This window comes from Mobula hypostoma, chromosome 6 (assembly GCF_963921235.1).
Source record: "Mobula hypostoma chromosome 6, sMobHyp1.1, whole genome shotgun sequence".
Classification (NCBI taxonomy): Eukaryota; Metazoa; Chordata; class Chondrichthyes; order Myliobatiformes; family Myliobatidae; genus Mobula; species Mobula hypostoma.
The window spans coordinates 93,745,563-93,768,516 of NC_086102.1; the positions used below are offsets into that span (position 1 = coordinate 93,745,563).

Genomic DNA, 22,954 nt, shown 5'->3' on the forward strand with positions numbered 1-22,954 from the left:
CTGCACTAGTGATGATTTGGTGTGTCATATTAAAGGGAGGTGAATACTTATGTAATCAATTATTTTGTGTTTTATATTTGTAATTAATTTAGATCTCTTTAACACTGAAGAATCTTTTCTGTTGATTAGTGTCAAAAAAGGCAAATTAAATCCACTGTGATTCAGTGTTGTAAAACACTAAAGCATGAAAACTTCCAAGGCGGGTGAATACCTTTTATAGGCACTGCAATGGCTCAGGGCCTGTATTTGCTGGCATTTAAAAGAATGAGGGAAGATATTATTAAAACCTATCGAATATTGAAATGCCTAGATAGAATGGATGTGAAGAGGATGTTCCCTACAATGGGGGAGTCTAGGACCAGAGGGCACAACTTCAGAATAAAGGGCTGTCCATTTAGAACAGAGATGAGGAGGAATTTCTTTAGCCAGAGGGTGGTGAATCTGTGGAATTTGTTGCCACAGGTGGCTTTGGAGGCCAGGTCATTGGGTATATTTGAGATGGAGATTGACAGATTCATGATTAGGCAGGGTGTGAAAAGTTACAGAGAGAAAGCAGGAAAATGGCATTGGGGGGAAATGGATCAGCCACGATGGAATGGTGGAGCAGGATCGATGGGCTGAATGGCCTAATTCTGCTCCTATATATTATTGTTTTATGGTCTTATGATATGGGGTCTCTGAAGATCCTCTGGAGGTAAGGTGAGTGCAGACATGGTGAACCAAAAGGATTGTTTCTGTGCTGCATGTCTTTAATCTACTCTACCACTCACCTACCAGAGGAGATTCATTTTGGCCAATCAACCTACCATCCTTTTATGATGTGAGCAGAAGCCCATGTGTTCACAGGGCCAAACTCTAAAGAGTTGTGAATGCAGCCCAGCCCATCACTCAAACCAGCCTGCCTCCATTGACTGTCTACACCCCCCCCCCCACTACGTGAGGAAAATATCCAACATAATCAAGGAACACCCTCCACCCTCTCATTACTTTTCCTTCACCCTCTTCCATTGGGCAAGATTTTAAAAGCTTAGAACAGTCGAGGACAGCTCCTGTCCTGTTGTTAAGAAATCTCTCACAGGCTAAACATAAACTCTCAAACTCCCATTCTAACACACCATTACTTTAATTTGCCTGACAGAGGAAATGGAGACTTGTCAGTGGGAATAGAATGTCTGCAGGAACCATTGAGCGTTCCGGTAAACACAACAAGACTCTGTGCAATCCGAAATCACTGGATGGGATTAAACAAAGATGTAAAAATAACAAATGCTTTTTTGCTACTTTGATTTAATCACAATTTTTCAAAGCTGTGTTCCCAATATCTGTGATTCAAGTATTTTCATATACTATTGATTCGTTATTTTGTTGAAACCAGAGACTTGTTTTAACAATTGTCACCTGCAGATGGCGATCAATGTGCATCAAACCCATGCCAAAATGGCGGAACGTGCACTGACCAGTTGAAAAGTTACCAGTGCTGGTGTCCAGAGAACTTTGAGGGCTGGAATTGTGAAACAGGTAAGAAATATATTTTATTGAAGCAGCCAAATAAAAACAAGCTTGGCTTTCTTTCACGTTCGAAAACTGTTCCTACTTCAAATTCACTGTAAAACACATAAAAAATGCTGATGAACGCATCAGGCGAGGCAGCATCTATAGGAAGAGGTACAGTCGACGTTTTGGGCCGAGACCCTTCGTCAGGACTAACTGAAGGAAGAGTTAGTAAGAGATTTGAACGTGGGAGGGGGAAGGGGAGATCCAAAATGATAGGAGAAGCCAGGAGGGGGAGGGATGGAGCCAAGAGCTGGACAGGTGATTGGCAAAAGGGATATGAGAGGATCATGGGACAGGAGGCCTAGGGAGAAAGAAAGGGGGGGGGAGCCCAGAGGATGGGCAAGCAGTATAGTGAGAGGCACAGAGGGAGAAAAAGGAGAGACAGAGAGAAGAAGGAGAGAGAGAGAGAGAAAAAAAGAATAAATAAATAAATAAATAAATAGATAGATAGATAACGGATGGGGTACAAAGGGAAAGTGGGGCATTAACGGAAGTTTGAGAAGTCAATCTTCATGCCATCAGTTTGGAGGCTACCCAGACGGAACATAAGGTGTTGTTCCTCCAACCTGAGTGCGGCTTCATCTTTACAGTAGAGGAGGCCGTGGATAGACATGTCAGAATGGGAATGGGATGTGGAATTAAAATGTGTGGCCACTGGGAGATCCTGCTTTCTCTGGCGAACAGAGTGTAGGTGTTCAGTGAAATGATCTCCCAGTCTGCGTCGGGTCTCGCCAATATATAGAAGGCCACATCGGGAGCACCGGACGCAGTATATCACCCCAGCCGACTCACAGGTGAAGTGATGCCTCACCTGGAAGGACTGTCTGGGGCCCTGAATGGTGGTGAGGGGGGAAGTGTAAAGGCATGTGTAGCAATTGTTCCACTTACAAGGATAAGTGCCGGGAGGGAGATCGCTGGGAAGGGATGGGGGGGGGGACAAATGGACACGGGCGGTTGCGTAGGGAGCGATCCCTGTGGAAAGCAGAGGGGGAAAGTGAAAGACGTGTTTAGTGGTGGGATTCCATTGGAGATGACGGAAGTTATGGAGAATTATATGTTGGACCTGGAGGCTAGTGGAGTGGTAGGTGAGGACAAGGGGAACCCTATTCCTAGTGGAGTGGCGGGAGGATGGAGTGAGAGCAGATGTGCGTGAAATAGGGGAGATGTGTTTGAGAGCAGAGTTGATAGTGGAGGAAGGGAAGCCCCTTTCCTTAAAAAAGGAGGACATCTCCCTCGTCCTGGAATGAAAAGCCTCATCCTGAGAGCAGATGCGGCGGAGCAGATGAATTGCTGGAAGTTGATGGCAGGGTGGGAAGAGGAATAGTCCAGGTAGCTGTGAGAGTCCGTAGGCTTATAGTAGACATCAGTAGATAAGCTGTCTCCAGAGATAGAGACAGAAAGATCTAGAAAGGGGAGGGAGGTATCGGAAATGGACCAGGTAAACTTGAGGGCAGGGTGAAAGTTGGAGGCAAATTTAATGAAGCCAACGAGCTCAGCATGCGTGCAGGAAGCAGCGCCAATGCAGTCGTCGATGTAGCGAAGGAAAAGTGGCGGACAGATACCAGTATAGGCTCGGAACATCGATTGTTCCACAAAGCCAACAAAAAGGCGGGCATAGCTAGGACCCATACGGGTGTCCATAGCTACACTTTAGTTTGGAGAAAGTGGGAGGAGCCAAAGGAGAAATTATTAAGAGTAAAGACTAATTCCGCTAGACGGAGCAGAGTGGTGGTAGAGGGGAACTGGTTAGGTCTGGAATCCAAAAAGAAGCGGAGAGCTTTGAGACCTTCCTGGTGGGGGATTGAAGTATATAGGGACTGGACATCCATGGTGGAAATAAAGCGGATGGGGGCCAGGGAACTTCAAATCATCAAAAAGTTTAAGAGCGTGAGAAGCGTCACGAATATGGGTAGGAAGGGATTGAACAAGGGGGGGCTAAAACCGTGTCAAGATATGCAGAAATGAGTTTGGTGGGGCAGAAGCAAGCTGAGACAATAGGTCTACCTGGACAGGCAGGTTTGTGGATCTTGGGTAGGAGGTAGAAACAGGAAGTGCAAGGTGTGGGAACTATAAGGTTGGTAGCAGTGGATGGGAGATCCCCTGACTGAGCGGATAAAGTTGGTGATGGTATGGGAGACAATGGCCTGGTGCTCCTTAGTGGGGTCATGATCGAGGGGTAAATAAGAGGAGGTATTCACGAGTTGTCGCTGTGCCTCGGCAAGGTAGAGGTCAATACACCAGACTACAACAGCAACCCCCCTTATCAGCCGATTTTATAATAAGGTTAGGATTAGTGTGGAGGGAGTGGAGAGCATAGCGTTCGGATGGGGTGAGGTTGGAATGGGAACAAGGTGCGGTGAAGTCCTGTCAGCAGTTAGCAATGAAGAGATCCAGAGCAGGCAGAAGACCAGAGTGGGGTGTCCATGAAGAGGAGGAGGGTTGAAGATGGGAGAAGGGGTCATCGGTGGGGGTGGAAGAGTCCTTGCCGAAGAAGTAGGCTCGAAGATGGAGCCGGCAGAAGAAGCGTTCAGTTCAGCGTCATGGCGAACACGGAACTCGCTGAGGTGTGGGCGAAGGGGGCAAAGGTGAGGCCCTTACTGAGGACAGAGCGTTCTACCTCAGACAGTTGAAGGTCGGAGGGGATGGTAAAGACCCGGCACGGATGAGAGCTGGGATCAGAGGGGGGAGGGGGAGGGAGGCTGGGGGTGTCAATGGGGAGGGGATGGTTGGGGTGAGAGGAAGATGGAGCCTCTGAGGGCCCAGGAGTTGACGGTGGGATCTGAAGGAGACGGGGTTGCAGAGTGGTGGTGGGGGAAGGGGAGACGGGAGTCACAATAGCAGCACATAAAGACCCGGCCTGGAGTTCAAGGCTGGGGTCGCAGTTGGTGGTTGTGCAATCGCTTTGAATGCGTCCATGGTCGTTGCTGGAGCCGACGAGATCAATGGCAGCGGCCGCAATCTGAAGCTCATGCTGGCTAGCATCGGGGCCAGCAGGCTCTGGGGTCTGCAGATGTAAGATCTTGCGATCCTTGCCTAACATGACAAGGTCAAAAAAACGGCGATTGCAGGCATGGATCCGATGGAGGATGAAGTAACGGGTAGGACCATTACAGACTGCGAAGAAAGTGTCCCGAAGGTGTGGAAGGGTCTGGGATAGGGACACCAAATACCTCCTCATGGCGAAGAGGATCGCCTTCAGAGCTTGACGGGAGAAGCGGCGAGAGGCAGAGTCAATAAAATGTCAGTACCTGGGATCCTCAGAAGGTCCAAATTGAGAGGCTCAAAAACGAATCCTAAAGCCAACTGGAGTATGTTGACGGCGGAGACATGTTCCAAGGAAGGATATATGGCTGTAATAGCAAGTCTGAGTCAAAATGTGATTGAAAATTCACCATATTTAGCTAAATGTGTATATCTTTCTGCCAATGTACACCATGTCAAGATTTAGCCAAATGAAAAGCAAGCTGTTGAAGCCAGAAAATACAATAATAGGGTCATAATAGATAAAAGATGATAGGGTTAATGTTTGAGGTGTGTCTGGTGGCGCTGGGCCTGTACTCACTGGGGTTTAGAAGAGTAAGGGGGGAATTTCATTGAAACTTACTGAATATTGAAAGACCTAGATAGAGTGGACATGGAGAGAGCTTTTCCAATACTGGGAGAGTCTAGAACCAAAGGGCACAGCTTCAGAATAGAGACAGAGAGGAGGAAGGATTTCTTTAGCCAGGCAGTGGTGAATCCGTGGAATTTATTGCTGCAGATGACTGTGGGGGTCAAGTCATTGGGTAGAGTTAAAGCAAACAAGCTCTTGGATATATTTAAAGTGAAGCTTGTCAGGTTCTTGATTAGTAAAGTTGTCAGAGGTAAAGGGTAGGAAGCAGGAAAATGGGGCCTATCTACTTCTAATTGTCTAAATCCTACTGACGAACCCCATTTAAGTTTCTTTGTTCATACAAACACCTCTCTCTTTCTTCATCCCGTTCTTTCTTTGTTGCTTCACCCTTCCCTTCAACATTGCAATTATCACACTTCCCATCCATCACCGACAAATATTTCCTCTCTACCTATCCATCCCTTCATGCTCTGCTGCATGTCTCTATCACTCATCCATCCCACCTTTCATTTATCCCGTGTTTCATTTCGATTCATGTCTCTCTCAATCCCAGTGACTTTTACAGACATCACTGTAGCCAGCCAGAGCATACAAATTCAGGCCGGGGGTCATGTTCTTGGTCTTTGCCATTCAATAGGACAATGGCTAATCTGACCTTAACTTCATTCCCACCTAACGCCAGAAACTTTCACCCACCTATCAAGAGCCTATCTACCTCTGCCTTAGAAATGTTCAGGATCTGCTTCCTCTGTGCTTTCAGGAAGAGAGTTGCAAAGTCCCTCAACCATCTGAGAGAAAATAAATTCACCTCGTCATTCTGTTCATGTTTCAAAGACTCCAGCTATTTCTGTTCCTTTGTATCTCCCTCATGTTCCCTTCACAGCTAACTTTCTTACCTATGTTTGTATCATCAGCAAATTTAGCAACCGTACCTTTGGTGCCTTAATCTAGGTAACTTGTTTTATAAGTGCAGCACATTTTGCCAAAGTGAGGAAGACCCATGTGCCGATTCTCCTGGATTTACGGACTCGGCTAACTGTGGTGGGACTGCCTTCATCTGCCTCCAAGTGGGTCTGCATGGCACTTCTCCCCACCCCGAGCTGCAGCAATTGGGGTCTGTCAAGCTGAGCAGAGGTGGGAGCATTGTGTCAGCCGGGCCAGAGTTCCCATGCCTGCTCACTCTCCCATCCCAGCTGTTTCTGTGATTCTCTCCCACACACTGCTATTGTTTATTCTGATTTATGAGCTATTCCGGATACGAACAATTCTCAGGAATGGAACCCTAATGAACCTGGGGCCTGCCTGTATGTGAACTCTGTTTCCTGTTAACCAATTTTCTAGCCACACTAAAATGTTACCTCCTGCATCATAACCCCTGATTTTCCACAACCTCTGAGGTGGGAGCTGACCAAGTGCAGTACGTCCTGCACTCTCTACTCCTCGGTCCATAGCATGTTTTCTTATCTCATGGACACAGATTCCCTTTTCCCATCTGAACTCTTGTATTGATCTAGACCAGCTCCCATTACCTCTGGCACTTCTCCTCAATCTGCTTTCTCCCAATTCCTGCCATGTGCTTGGGATGACAGTCAGGATCTGAATTACCCCACTCCTCACAAAGTTTTCACCCTTCCAGTGAATTACAGCAGCATTGCTTCACAGCTCCTTGATCGTAAGGGTTCTGGAGAATATTAGCCAACACAAGACCAATACTCACAGAATTTCAGCATTATACAGTTTGGCACAATCATTTGGCCCATGGTTGATCCCTAACTAACCCTCTCCAGCCTTTTCCGAGTGCACTGTAATTTCTGTTCTGAACGGTATTAATCCCGTTCTCTTTTGAAAGTTACTGCTCAACATGGGACGTGCGTTTGGGCTTCTGTACCTCCTGCTCGATGGGAGGGGTGGGGGCAGAAGAGAGAATGTCCGGGGAGGGTGGTGGGGGTTCTTAGGGGCTGGTTTCTGTGATGGGCTCAGCTGGGACTGAAACTGTTTACAATATACATTAATGATTTAGATGAAGGGATTAAAAGTAACATTAGCAGATTTGCAGATGACACAAAGCTGGGTGGCAGTGTGAAATGTGAGGAGGATGTTATGAGAATGCAGGGTGACTTGGACAGGTTGGGTGAGTGGGCGGATGCATAGCAGATGCAGTTTAATGTGGATAAATGTGCGGTTATCCACCTTGGTGGCAAGAACAGGAAGGCAGATTACTATTTGAATGGAGTCAAGTTAGGAATAGGGGAAGTACAATAAGATCTAGGTGTCCTTCTACATCAGTCACTGAAAGTAAGCATGCAGGTACAGCAGGCAGTGAAGAAAGCCAATGGCATGCTGGTCTTCATGACAAGGGGAATTGAGTATAGGAGCAAAGAGGTCCTTCTGCAGTTGTACAGGGCCCTGGTGAGACCACACCTGGAATATTGTGTACAGTTTTGGTCTCCAAATTTGAGGAAGGACATTCTTGCTATGGAGGGAGTGCAGCATAGGTTCACGAGCTTAATTCCTGGGATGGTGGGACTGTCATATGTTGAAAGATTGGAGTGACTGGGCTTGTATACACTGGAATTTAGAAGGATGAGAGGGGATCTTATTGAAACATATAAGATTATTAAGGGATTGGACACGCTGGAGACAGGAAGCATGTTCCCGCTGATGGGTGAGTCCAGAGCCAGAGGCCACAGTTTAAGAATAAGGGGTAGGCCATTTAGAACAGAGTTGAGGAAAAACTTTTTCACCCAGAGAGTGGTGGATCTGTGGACTGCTGTGCCCCAGAAGGCTGTGGAGGTGAAGTCTCTGGATGCTTTCAAGGAAGAGATGGTAAGAGCTCTTAAAGATAGCGGAGTCAAGGGATATAGGGAGAAGGCAGGAACGGGGTACTAATTGTGGATGATCAGCCATGATCACAGTGAATGGCGGTGCTGGCTCGAAGGGCAGAATGGCCTACTCCTGCACCCATTGTCTGTTGTCTATTGTCTATAGAGTCACAGCTCTAGAAACTCAGATGCAATCCTGACCTCTAGAGCTGACTGTGTCCCTGTGACATTATGTGTTTCCCATGGATGTGCTGGTTTCTTCCACGTCCCAAAGGTGTGCAGGTTTGTTCTGTGACTGGTGTGGGTGGTCGAGAATAGTGGGTTATAGATGTTACAGGCAAGTTATAAGCTGGAGGGGGTGTGGTTGGAATTGCTTTGAGAGATGTATGGTTTGGGAAAGCTGAATAGCTAGCTTCTGCAGCACAACATGGGACCTTCATCTGCTTTCTCAGAGAGCATAGCCTGGATCATTCTAACCTCCCAGTTGGAAAACGGCTCATGCACTGCTGGTCATTGACATTTGCAAATGGAAACAGTTCCTCCTCTGTTTACTCTGCAAAGACATTTCATAATCTGGAATGCCTGCCTCTCAAATCTCATTTTAACCTTTTGCACTCCGGGGAGAATAAACACAGTTGCTCTACTCTTTTCCCACTGCTGATGTTCCTCAGATCCTCCATAACCTTTCTAAAATTACTTCAGTCTGGACTGGGTCAGAGAGCAGGCACCTAAATTGTAGTTCAGGTGCCAATCTCCATGCACTGTTGGCTTTTGGTAATGCTTAGTGATTCCCATTCTATTGCAAAAATCTTAATATTCCAGTCTGAGTGATTGGATATCCTGAAGTTTCAACATCAGCTGATGATATTGCCTTTTAAACTCAATGGAGAAAAATTCCCCAAACTCCCCTTAATTCCATGTGATTTGCTGAAGAATTTATTGTACTACATGTTGCATGATAGAAGACCTTGAGGTCTAGGGTTGTTCCCAGGGACACACTCGGAGTCAAACAGCAAGTGCTGCTGGCAGTTCATCAGCTCTTTGGTTTGCCTGAAACTAGTTGATCTGCTAACACACCGAGATGTCCGTGGAGGAATGCTGCTGACTGGCACTTCCCAGGCTGCAGGAGTTCGTGCTGAGGGACACACGGAAACTTGATGCAGCCACCATAAGGGCTCGGTGGGAAGGACCACAGAGTAGAGTTCTTCCTCAACCAGAGAGGGAGTGGCCGGATTGAGGAGGAAGCCCACCAATTATTATTGTAGCATTATACCACCCCAGAGTGCCACATGAGTGACAGCCAGCAATCCTGTTGGTTTGTATGAATGCAGGTGTGAACAGTTCAGAAAGCATTGATTATGAATGTAAAGAATGAATAGGAATTAAACAGTTTATTATTAGAAATAATTCTTCATTATAAATAAAGTTTATTTTGTTTAAAAAGATACTAGATCTCTCATTAGGAAATGAGAAAGGACAGGTAACAGAAGTTTGTGTAGAGGATCACTTTGCATTTAGTGATCGTAATGCCATTAGTTTCAAGATAATTATGGAGAAGGATAGTTCTGGTCCTTGGGTTGAGATTCTAAACTGGAGAAAGGTCAGTTTTGATGGTATCAGAAAGGAGCTGGCAAGTATGATTTGGGACAGGTTGTTTTCTGGCAAGGATATACGCACCAAGCGGGAGACTTTCAAAAGTGCAATTTTGAGAGCATTGTGTTTGTATGTTCCTGTCAGAATAAAAGGCAAGGATAAAAGTTTTAGGGAACCTTGGTTTTCGAGAGATATTGAGGCCCCGGTTAAGAAAAAGATGGAGGTGCATAGCCACAGTAGTGCAGAGACTCGGGTGATGCTATTACATTTCAGGGCATCGGAGTGCAGAGTCCAATCCCAGCATCCTCTGTAAGGAGTGTCTGTACGTCACCCTGTGAAATGCGTGGGTTTTCCCCGGTGCTCTGGTTGCCTCCACATTCTAAAGACATACCAGGTAGATTAATTGTTCATTGCTGGGCAGTGCAGCTCAAAGGGCCAGAAAGCCTATTCCATGCTGTTACTCAAAGTAAATAAAGGGAAAATTAATAGATCAGGCGTAGGCAGGTAGGAACAAATCGGGTACTTGTGAAGTGGGAACAAATCGGTACTTGTGAAGTATAAGAAATGCATGAGAACACTTAAAAAAGAAATCAGGAGGGAAAAAGGAGGTAAGAGGTTGCTGTAGCAGACAAGGTGAAGGAGAATACCAAGGGCTTCTACAGATATATGAAGAGCCAAAGGTTAGCAAGGGACAAAGCTGGTCCTCTGGAAGATCAGACTGGTCATCAATGTGTGGAGCCAAAGGAAATGGGGGAGATCTTAAATGGATATTTTGCATCTGTATTTACTCGAGAGATGGACCAAGAAGTGAGGGAAAACAACAGTAAGGTCATGAACTGTATATGGATTAGAGAGGAGGAGGAGATTTTGCTGTTTGGAGGAAATTTAGGGTGGATAAATCCCCAAGTCTTGATAAGGTGTTCCCTCGGGTCATATGGGAGGCTGGCGCAGAAATTGCAGGGGCCCTGGCAGAGATATTTAAAATATCCTTAGCCGTGGGTGAGGTGCCGTAGGAGAGGATAGGTAAGGTTCTTTGCTTGTTTAATAAAGGCTCTAAGTATAAATCAGAAAATTATAGGCTGGTGAGACTGACATCAGTAGTGGGTGAGTTATTGGAAGATATTCTAAAGGACCAGATACATTAGTATTTGGGTAGACAGGGACTGATTTGGATAGTCAATGTAGGTATAGTGCATGGTAGGTCATGTTTAACCAATCTTATACAGTTTTTCAAGGAAGTTACCAGGATATTTGATTAAGGCATGGCAGTAGATGTTGTCTGCATGAACTTGAGCGAGGCCTTCAGCAAAGTTCCACATAAGAAAGTTGGTCAAGAAGAATCAGTCGCTCAATATTCACCATGAGATAGTAAATTGGATTAGACATTGGCTTCGCAGGAGAAGCCCGAGAGTTGTAGTAGATGGTTGCCTCTCTGACTGGAGAATGTGACTAGAGGTGTGCCTCAGAGGTCAGTGCTGTATCCATTGTTGTTTTTCATCCATACCAACCATCTGGATGATAAAGCAGTTAACTGGATCAGCAAATCTGCAAATGACACCAAGATTGGTGACAGCAAGGAAGTCTATCAAAGCTTGCAGCAATATCTCGACCAGCTGGAAAATGGGATGAAAAATGGCAGACAAGTGTGAGGTGTTGCACTACAGTAGGACCAAACAGGGTAGGACATACACAATGAATGGTAGGGTATTGATGGTTGTGGTAAAACAAAAGGAATTGGAAATACAGATCCATAATTCATTAAAAGTGGCGGCACAGGTAGATAGGGTCATAGAGAAAGCTTTTGGAACATCGGCCTTCATAAATCAAAGTACTGAGTACAGGAGAGAGGATGTTATGTTGAAGTTGTATAAGACGTGGTTGAAGCCTAACTTGGAGTCTTGAGAGAAAATTTACAGGGATGTTTCCGGGACTGGGTGACCTGAGTTATAAGGAAAGATTGAATAGTTATGCCTTTATTCCCTAAAGCATAGAAGAGTGAGGGGAGATATACAAAATTAAGAGGGGTATAGATAGGGTAGGCTTTTTCCACTGAGATTGAATGAGACTTGAAGTGGAGGTCATGGGTTAAAGGTGAAAGGTGAATTGTTTAAGGGGACCATGAGGGGGAGCTTCTTCACTCAGAAGGTGGTGAGAGTGTGGAACAAGCTCCCAGTAGATATGGTGGATGTGGGTTCGATTTGGAGGGCTGTGGTCCGGATGCAAATCAATGGGAGGAGGCAGATTTATACTTCGGCACAGAGGATGGGAAAAAATGTCTATTTCTGTGCTGTCACGTTTTAAGACTTGTCTCAAAAAATGGTTGGGAGCATTCAGTAGAGTGGATAATCTGCCAGTCCAGCAATGCCAAATCTTTGAATTATCAGAGATTTACTATGTAGTAGTCACATTAGCAGTCTCGATGTTTCTGCTGACTTTAGGGTCCCTCAAATTCCTCACAAATTCATAACCATCAGAATTTTCCCATTTATGGTCGAAATGGTTATGTGTAGATATCTCCCATCTCTACTTGTGTCATTCTTAAAGGTCTTATCATGTCATGTTCCACTCTGTAAAATTTCAAACCTCATAAAATTCTTATAAAACTCAGATCAGCTTTCTGAACAAGGTCCATTTGGACTCCTTTTTGGTGACCTTGAAAGCCTCTGGACCACACTTGGGAGATGATATTTAAAGGGAAAATAACTAGTGATTCTGTGTAAATTCCTCTAGTTTTGGACAAGAGGGATCAGGTTGAGGATTTGGGCATGTTCACTGAGAACATAGCTGGTACAATCTGAGCCTTAGCCCTGCTTGCCTGCCTGATCCCAATAGCTTTGTTATTGCTGATCTGTCCATGAGAGAGCAGCACTGGGAGTTGGACAGACCGAGTAAGTCCCAGATCAGGCTGAAAGTCAGGTGAGGGCCTAATTGGAGAGAACAGTGGGAATTAACTATTGGGATGCCAGGGAGAAGAGCAGTCCAAGTGAAGGACCTCAACCTGAATCATCAACGCTTCATTTCCTTCCATAGATGCTGCCTGACCCTTTGAGTTCCTCCAGTTGTTTGTTCATTTTGCTTCAGGATCCAACATCTGCAGTCACTTGTATCTCCATTGCCTGAAAATAACCTACTTTGCTTGCTTGCAGAAAAAAACACAAAGATTAAATGCATCTTTGAAAATGGGAATTGCCAGCAGTTCTGCAACGATTTTGCTCATTCATCTCGTGAATGTAGCTGTACAGAAGACTACAGGCTTGCAGAAGATGGAGTATCGTGTGTAAAAACAGGTCATTTCTACCATGTTTATTTGACAAGTGATCTGTAACATTGGCAAGAACAGGGTGACAAAGTGCAGGTGCAGAAGGGTGAAACTTTGAACCTGCTGATAGCAGCATTTGGAGACATCAGGAGCACAAACAGAGCCTTCAGTAGGTCCATGGAGAGCTGATGGCAAAGGGAAAGGCAGATAAGGAAAGATAAAGTAAAATATTCCTTTAGCAATCAAAGCAAAAATGCAAGAGCAGAGAGGCTCTTAGTTAGGTCAGTTAGAAAACTGTGTATAGTTGAGGACCCCATAATTGTGTCAGGAGAATGGTGTTGGAGTTGAAGACTTTAATGATGAAGAACGATTGGCAGGGCTGAGGTTCTTCACCCTGAAAAAGAGGAGACTGTGTGAGGAGGGTAGATTCTGAAAGGTTAAGATATAAAGAAAGGGCAGTATTATCCCTTGTCAGAAAGAAGGTTAAGCAGCAGATGAGGGTGAATGGTGGAGCTGGAGGAGTTAGTTCCCATCCCATATTGGGGTGTGGAGCAGAATAATGTCAGTAAGAGCTGCGATCTCAGCCACACCTGGTTGAGCAGTTGATCCACAAGACACGTGGACACATTGGCTTTCTGCTATCTGACCCTATCACTGCCATAGATCAAAAGTCTTAGTTGGAGATAACCTGAAGTGTAGTGTCCAAATCAAAACAAATCTGTTGGCACAACATTTACTTAATGGAAAAAAAGAAATGATTTATTTTCTCAATAGTGCCGTACCCATGTGGGAAAGTGCCCCGGATGAAGGAGCATGTGGCTGAAGCACCAGACCGCTTGGCCAGAATTGTGAATGGGAAAAATGCTGTCAAAGGACAATCCCCGTGGCAGGTAAACGCCAATAATTAGATTCTGATCAGAACGGCAGTGCCCATGACAATTCACTGGCGTCACTAGGCATGGCTAGTAAAGCCTGCAGGTATCAAATAATCGAGAAATAATCTCTTCTCCTCTGCTCCCTTGCACAATCGACCCAGCTACTCTTGACTGAGCTTCAGCAGTCATAGTCATAGTCATACTTGATTGATCCCAGGGGAAATTGGTTTTCGTTACAGTTGCACCATAAATAATTAAATAGTAATAAAACCATAATTAGTTAAATAGTAATGTGTAAATTATGCCAGGAAATAAGTCCAGGACCAGCCTATTGGCTCAGGGTGTCTGACCCTCCAAGGGAGGAGTTGTAAAGTTTGATGGCCACAGGCAGGAATGACTTCCTATGACGCTCTGTGCTGCATCTCGGTGGAATGAGTCTCTGGCTGAATGTACTCCTGTGCCCACCCAGTACATTATGTAGTGGATGGGAGACATTGTCCAAGATGGCATGCAACTTGGACAGCATCCTCTTTTCAGACACCACCGTCAGAGAGTCCAGTTCCATCCCCACAACATCACTGGCCTTACGAATGAGTTTGTTGATTCTGTTGGTGTCTGCTACCCTCAACCTGCTGCCCCAGCACACAACAGCAAACATGATAGCACTGGCCACCACAGACTCGTAGAACATCCTCAGCATCGTCCGGCAGATGTTAAGGGACCTCAGTCTCCTCAGGAAATAGAGATGGCTCTGACCCTTCTTGTAGACAGCCTCAGTGTTCTTTGACCAGTCCAGTTTATTGTCCAGGTATTTGTAATCCTCCACTATGTCCACACTGACCCCCTGGATGGAAACAGGGGTCACCGGTACCTTAGCTCTCCTCAGGTCTACCACCAGCTCCTTAGTCTTTTTCACATTAAGGTGCAGATAATCCTGCTCACACCATGTGACAAAGTTTCCTACTGTAGCCCTGTACTCAGCCTCATCTCCCTTGCTGATGCATCCAACTATGGCAGAGTCATCCGAAAACTTCTGAAGATGACAAGACTCTGTGCAGTAGTTGAAGTCTGAGGTGTAAATGGTGAAGAGAAAGGGAGACAAGACAGTGCCCCGTGGAGCCCCAGTGCTGCTGATCACTCTGTCTGACACACAGTGTTGCAAGCACATGTACTGTGGTCTGCCAATCTACATGCTACACGCGTGACTTCCTCCTCAAAGTTCGAAGTTAATTTATTATCAATGTACCCTGAGATTCATTTTCTTGCAGGCATACTCAGTAAGTCCAAGAAATATAATAAAATCAATGAAAGACTACACCCAACAGGACAGACTGACAACCAATGTGAAAAAGACAAATACAAAAGATAGATAGATAGATAGATAAATAAATAAATAAATAAGCAAACAATAAATATCAAGTAGATGAGATGAAGAGTTCTCGAAAGTGAGTCCATAGGCTCAGTGATGAGGCGAGTGAATTTGAATGAGGTTATCCCCAATAGTTCAATAGCCTGATAGTTGAGAAATAATAACTGTTCCTGAACCTGGAGGCTCCTGTGCTTTCTTCCTGATGGTGAGCGGAGAGCATGTTCTGGGTGGTGGGAATCCCTGATGATGGATGCTGCTTTCCTGCGACAACACTCCATGCAGATGTGCTCAATGGTGGGGAGGACTTTACCTGTGATGGACTGGGCTGTATCCACTACTTTTTGTAGAATTCTTCGTTCAAGGACATTGGTGCTTCCATTCCAGGCTGTGATGCAGCTAGTCAATATAGTCTCCATCACACACCTATAGATGTTAGTCAAAGTTTTAGCAAACTTTGCAAACTCCTGAGGAAGTCAGGTGCTGCCATGCTTCCTTTATATTACACTTCTGTGCGTGACGGTTCCTCTGCAATGATAACGCTGAGGAATTTTAAATTGCTGACCCTCTCCATCTCTGATTTCCCCGATGAGGTCTGGCTCATGGATCACTGTTTTCCTCCTCCTGAAGTTAATAATCAGCTCCTGGGTCTTGCTGACATTGAGTGTGAGGTCATTGTCTGGCCACTCAGCCAGATTTTCAATCTCTCTCCTAAATGCTGACTTGTCACTACCATTCATTTCGCCAATGACATCAGCAAACTTAAATATGGCATTGGAGCTGTGCTTGGTCTCACAGTCATACGTGTATAGAGCAAGAGGCAAAGCACACAGCCGTGTGGAGCCCCTGTGCTGATGGAGATCATGGAGCAGATGTTGTTGCCAATCTGAACTGACTGGCATCTCCAAGTGATGACATTGGTGATCCAATTGCACAAGGTCGGCATCCTGGTGGTATTTAGCCTCAGGTTTTGGCTCCAACCAGTGAAAAAGGACACTCTTGCTTTTCTTGATCTGACATACATCTCCAGATTTACTGAAACAGGAGGAAGCATCACTACCTTTCAGAATCTAACACAACATGAAGGTTCCAACTTCTAGATCTTTGTACATATACTCATTGTGTGGATAAATTGATGTAGTCCTTGATCAGGTGTAGGTACCCCATTCTTTTTGTATTTATACCCCTCAACTTATATGGGTATTTATACTATTAAATCTTTGTACAGTATCTGAGCCCTAGAGTGGGATTAGCTGAAGGCTTTATCTGATTCTGGTCTGTATTTTTGAACAGATTTTTTTAACTAATAAAGGAGAATTTTTGTGTGGCGCTGTGTTAATTGCTCCTCAGTGGGTTCTCACTGCTGCTCACTGCACCCATGACAAGAGGAGTGAGGATCTGCAAATTGTAGCAGGTATGTTTTTCTTAGACCATAAGACATAGGAGCAGATTTAAGCCATTCAGCCTCATCAGATCTGCTTCGATCATGGCTGATTTATTATTTCAACCCCATTCGAGTGGTTGCTACTTCCTCCAGCTCACACCTCCTCTCACACCTGTTCATCTGCCCCAACCCCCACATCAACCAATCTCTCCCCTCATCTCCTCCATTGCAAGTGCAAATTTACAGTACTAACAACCCCTTCCCCCATCAAATACAAATCTGGATTTCCTTTGCATGCAGAGGGTGAAGCAATGGCTTTTCACTGTGGAACATCAAATCAGGAGCAGTATTGTGTGCTGCCCAACTTTATGGGAGTAGATCTTCAAAACATTCATTGGTCCAGCACACATTTACTTATCTTCACCAGCACTGTTCAAAGTGATTAATGCCTTCTCTCCCAGACAGTCTTCAGCTAGAAGCATAGTTTTGGGTTTTGGTTTCTTTATTCTCAACTCTGCCATGGAGTAGATCCAAGGCTGAGAATGATACCATGGTATCACTGAAATCCTGAGCTCTTTTGTGGAACCACATTACGATTCACCCCTTCCATCTTTTTCCCATTTCAATTTGATTGTTGTTGATACTTGATACTGAAACTTTTCCACAAATCTGGATGCTATAGTGGTTTGGGATTGTGTCAAAGGAACTGGATTGGAAGTTCACTAGGAACGTGTGGCTTGTGTTTGCCCTTAGAAACATGAAAACATAGAAAACCTACAGCACAATATAGACTCTTCGGCCCACAACGTTGTACCGAACATGTCCCTACCTTAGAAATTACTAGGGTTACCCATAGCCCTCTATTTTTCTAAGCTCCATATACCTATCTAAAACTCTCTTAAAAGACCCTGTCGTATCCCCTTGTGAAGGAGGGTGGTAGAGTAATAAAGAGATGTGGCATGGAGGCAGGCCCAGTGAATCACTGAAATCATTGAATCTGTGCCAACCAACAACCAGCCATTTACACAAGTCCTGTGTTATCTTCCAACATTCCCTGCAGCTGCCCCCAAATTGGCCAATGAGCAGCCCAAAATATGGTTGTTTTTGAATTCTGTATTGTGGTTTCATTTGCATGGAAATGAGATAACTGAAAATCTACCAATTTGAGATAATGTCATGAAGTTTGGATTGGTAGTGTGCAGCTGAGGCCAGATTGGTCTGGGAATCTGTAATGGGGATTACTGTGGTTTGATGTGGGGATTAGATGGATTTGGGTATAACTCATTGAATTTTCAGGTGATTTGTTTGGGATTTCACACATAAGTAAAGAATAATCAGGGGCTAGAAAAAGTTTTATACTGTTCTAAAAAAGTTTAATTTATGTCTACACAGAAGTACTGTTCAATTTAAAGCTTTCACCAAATAACATCAACAACTGAGCAAATGCCAAATTCATAGCCAGCCATTTCTTTAGTTCTTAAAGGATTCAGCATAGTCACACATTGATTGTTAAAAACCCCATCATGTGCTTCTCGAAGGCCTGCATTTGCAGAAAAGGGGTGAGCCAGCAGTGCAGCTGATAGAGCTGCTGACTCTTAGCTCCATTAACCTGGGATCAACCTTGACCTTCGGTGCTGTCTATGAGGATCAAGTATCTTCCCCTTGTGCTGGCATGAGTTGTGCTTTTCTCTCATATCCTAAAGACATGTAGGTTGACTGGTTTTTCGGACACTCTAAATTGCCCCCGGTGTGTAGAATCTTACGGGTTTGATGAAAATGTGTGGGATTAGAATTTGCCATTCCAAGCATGCTCATTATTGAATGTGATTATCTGATGGAGTTTTGGAATAACATTGAACAGATGGACCCTGGAAACTAATGTTAATTTACTGTTGGCCTGCACAAGGCAAATGGATTGACTTGATAAGTGAGCCTAATTAAATTCACCTTTACTCCTCTCTGAAGGGGAACATATGCTGAATATAGAAGAAGGGACGGAGCAGAAAAGGAATGTGTCGGAAATGATCAACCATGAGAACTACAACCCTAAGACTGTTGACAATGATATTGCAATGCTGAAGCTTGATGTGCCCATTACTCTGAATGACTATGCAGTTCCTATCTGTTTACCTGAGCCAGACTTTGCTGTGCGGGAATTAACACAAATTCGGTTTTCCACCGTGACTGGATGGGGAAGGGTACTCGAAGGTGGGCTGGTAGCTAACATACTGCAAATCCTCCAGGTGCCAGTTGTCTGGACATCTCTGTGCCAGTCAACCACCAAGTATAAAATTACTGACAACATGTTCTGTGCTGGATATTATGAGGCATCGAAAGACACTTGTAAGGGAGACAGTGGGGGACCACACGTCACAAAGTACAAAGGCACCTGGTTTTTGACAGGAATAGTTAGCTGGGGTGAAGGGTGTGCCCGTGAGGGCAAGTATGGAACCTACACCAAAATTCACAAGTACTTCCACTGGATAAGGCAGTTCCTGAATCCTGCAAATCTGACGCTAAGTGCAAGTTTTGAGAATCTTACAGAATCATCAGAACCATTGGCAAATACTTCTCATGTTAGTTTCTTAAACTAGTAAGGGACATGTAGTTTCTGAGAAATAAAGATCTTGATGTTAAATATTCAATTGTGTTATTTCCACATTACTAGTAAAATCCTGAATCAGTTTATTAAATTCTTAAATGACCATTTTACAAATTGTACAAATGTCCTGAACTGCTTTCTGTAGGTTTTAATTACAACACAGCTTAGGTAATATCCAGAAGTTCAATTCCATAGTCATTTGTTTTCTCAGCGCTATGGAATAAAAGTGAACTTATTTTTTGGAGCCAACCAAGAGTGTTGTAGCAATCCAGAAGCAGGGTTTTGCCTCTTCAGGTCTCGCGTGGAGGGAAGGGATGGATGAATCAGGTAATTTGACCATCTCCAGGTTTATCCAGTCATGCCCTGGCTATTTCCACTTCCTGATGCCAAATACAATGATTCATTCCAGCAGGACATCCAGTAATTGACTCCACTAATCCAGTGGATGCACCATTGTCTTTGCGGCAGAAGCCGGATTGCAGCAGTATGTGGTTTCCTCTCCGACAGGAGTGCTGTGCTGTATGGTTGCTTGTCATCTGGATGATAATGTGGTAAACTGGATCAGCAAATTAGCAGATAACTCCAAGACTGTGGGTGTAGTGGTCAGCGAGGAAGGCTGGCTAAGTTTGCAGAGGGATCTGGCCCGCCTGTGAAAATGTGCTGAAAAATAACAGATAGAATTTAATGCAGTCAAGTCTGAAGTGTTGAACTTTGAGAGGACGAGTCAGGGTAGCACTTACAGTAAACGGTAGGGCACTGGGGAGCGCAGTAGAACAGAGGGATCTGGGAATACTGATCCATAATTCCTTGAAAGTGGTGTCACAGGTAGACAGGGCCATATAGAGAACTTTTGGCACATTGGCCTTCATAAATCACAATGCGGAGTACAGAAGTTGGGATGTCATGTTGAAGTTGTATAAAACATTGGTGAGCCCTATTTTGGAGAGTTGTGTGTAGTTTTGGTCACCTACCCACAGGAATTATACTTATACTTCATACTTTATACCAATAAATTGGAAGAATAAACAGAAAATTCATAAGGATGTTGCCAGGTCTTGAGGACCTGAGTTATAGGGATAGGTTGAGTAGGTTAGGGCTTCATTTGCTGGAATGTAGGGGAATGAGTGGAGACTAGATAAAGATATACAACTGTTATGTAAACGGCAACAATGAATATCAATCGAGACAGGTTATATAAAAACAACCAAACATTTATTAAACACGTATAAATGATAAGGGAAAAAAGAACAAAGGAAAACTTTAACCAGAAGTTAACAGATTATGCAGCCGTTCACCAACTCCACTCGGCTCTGGTTTTTAAAGCGTTAAATGCTAAAACAGTTCTTAAAGCGATACAGTCAGATATAGTTCTTAGAGCGGTAACTTCAAAAGTCCAACAGTTTTACACATTCAATTGGGAGAGACTTCTCTGGAGAAAGATTTCTTCATGGACGCACCTTTACTGCTGGTTCTGTCCACAGGATTCATGATGCCGAAATAAACAGTTTAAATCGACTGACCTTAAATTCCTTTAGAGAGAGAGAGAAAGCACCTTTTTGCATGAACACTTTGCTCTTTCTGGCAAGAGGTATCTCGATGCAGGTACTCCTCCAACGAAGACTCAATAAGGTCGATTCTTTATTAAACTGCCAAACAATGCCGACTTCTCTCGATCCTTCAATAAATTCTTCACTCTCCCTTCAACTGTTGGAATTGAGTAAATTGGCACATCCAGCCACAAATTTCCAGTCCAAGTAATATGGAATCTTTCAACAGAATGCCCAACCATTTTAAAAATGAAACTGCGTCACAAAAACAAACACAACAGAAACAGAGGCACAGCACGTTCTACCTGGAAATCTACAAACTTAAAAACCAACTGCGTCACCTGGGTCGACCCTTATATAGTCACGGGGCACGTCATCACGTGACCTCACATCGGCGGGAAAATCACATCAGGTGACCTCCAAAAGACCATTACATCATTCTCACAAAAAAAAACATCTCCTTGAGCATGTAACACAACATTATGAAGAGCATAGACAAGGTAAACACAAGCAGAATCTTTCCATTGAGGTGTAGTGAGACTAAAACTAAAGATGATGGGATAAGGGTGAAAGGTGACATTTTTAAGGGGAACATGAGGGGGAATGTCTTCACACAGAGGATGGTGAGAGTGTGAAACTGGTGGATGTGGGGTTGATTTCAACATTTAAGGGAAGTTTGGATAAGTACACGGATGGGCAGGGTATGAAGGGCTACGGTCCAGGTTCAAGTCGACAGGATTAAGCATGGACTAGATGGGCCAAAGAGCCTGTGCCTGTGCAGTAGTGATTTATAACTACAATAATACAACAAAGTCAAAGTTATAATTATCATTTGCGCAAGTGCAATGAAAAACTTACTTGCAGCAGTATTACAGGGACAGAGATCATACAAGCATTTACAAGAAAATCAAATTAAACCTAAATTACACACAACATCTAGCAACCAGCTTCAACCTTCCACCTATGTTCTCTGCTATTCTCCTGACTGCAGTCAACATCTCACCTCAGGCGGACATCAAACTAGCTCTTGAGGAAACGAGCTGTAATCAACAAAAAAGGAAATGGTGTAGCCTGACACCTGTCATTTCATGTTGGAAGACTTTAATCAGGCGATCTGGAAGGAGTCTCTGTCTACCTACGATCAGCACATCACCTGCAAAACTAGGGAACTCAACATCGCCAGCCATCAAGAACACCTCCTACTTCTTCCCTCAGTGTCACTTGGGTAAATCTAGCCATCTAACATAGACACATAGAAATCCTACAGCACAATACACACCATTTGGCCCACAAACTGCGCCGAACATGTCCTTACCTTAGAAATTACCTCTGGCTACCCGTAGCCCTCTATTTCTAAGCTCCATGTACCTATCCAGGAGTATCATAAAAGACCCTATAGTATCCATCTCCACCACCATTGCCGGCAGCCCATTCCACACACTCACCACTCTCTGCATAAGTAAATTACCTGACATCCCCTCTGTACCTACTTCAAAGCACCTTAGAACTGTGCCCTCTCGTGCTAGTCATTTCAGAAGGACAGAAAGCCTCTGACTATCCACACGATCAATGCCTCTCATCATCTTATACAGGTCACCTCTCATCCTCCATTGCTCCAAGGAGAAAAGGCCGAGTTCACTCAACCTATTCTCATAAGGCATGCTCCCCAATCCAGGCAACATCCTTGTGAACAAAGGCTGTTGTAAATCTAGTCCAGAAGAAAAGAAGAGCTTATGAAAGGTTAAAAAAAAACAGGTAATGTTAGAGATCTGGAAAACATAGAAACATAGAAACATAGAAAATAGGTGCAGGAGTAGGCCATTCGGCCCTTCGAGCCTGCACCGCCATTTATTATGATCATGGCTGATCATCCAACTCAGAACCCAGCCTTCCCTCCATACCCCCTGACCCCTGTAGCCACAAGGGCCATATCTAACTTCCTTTTAAACATAGCTAATGAACTGGCCTCAACAGTTTGCTGTGGCAGAGAATTCCACAGATTCACCACTCTCTGTGTGAAGAAGTTTTTCCTAACCTCGGTCCTAAAAGGCTTCCCCTCTATCCTCAAACTGTGACCCCTCGTTCTAGACCTCCCCAACATCGGGAACAATCTTCCCGCATCTAGCCTGTCCAATCCCTTTAGGATCTTATACGTTTCAATCAGATCCCCCCTCAATCTTCTAAATTCCAACGAGTACAAGCCCAGTTCATCCAGTCTTTCTTCATATGAAAGACCTGCCATCCCAGGAATCAATCTGGTGAACCTTCTTTGTACTCCCTCTATGGCAAAGATGTCTTTCCTCAGATTAGGGGACCAAAACTGCACACAATACTCCAGG

The 22,954-nt window shown here is 44.4% G+C and overlaps 1 protein-coding gene across 1 annotated transcript in view; it reads left to right on the forward strand.

Moving 5' to 3' along the window:
- The window catches only part of LOC134348209 (coagulation factor VII-like), a 106,944-nt gene extending 87,777 nt beyond the window's left edge, over nt 1-19,167 (forward strand). The window contains exons 4-8 of the mRNA XM_063051236.1: nt 1,405-1,518; nt 12,729-12,869; nt 13,616-13,731; nt 16,376-16,496; nt 18,432-19,167. Coding sequence (XP_062907306.1) covers nt 1,405-1,518; nt 12,729-12,869; nt 13,616-13,731; nt 16,376-16,496; nt 18,432-19,060 — 1,121 coding nt within the window. The 3' untranslated portion in view covers nt 19,061-19,167. The remainder of the gene's footprint in view (nt 1-1,404; nt 1,519-12,728; nt 12,870-13,615; nt 13,732-16,375; nt 16,497-18,431) is intronic.
- The last annotated feature ends 3,787 nt before the right edge of the window (nt 19,168-22,954 follow it).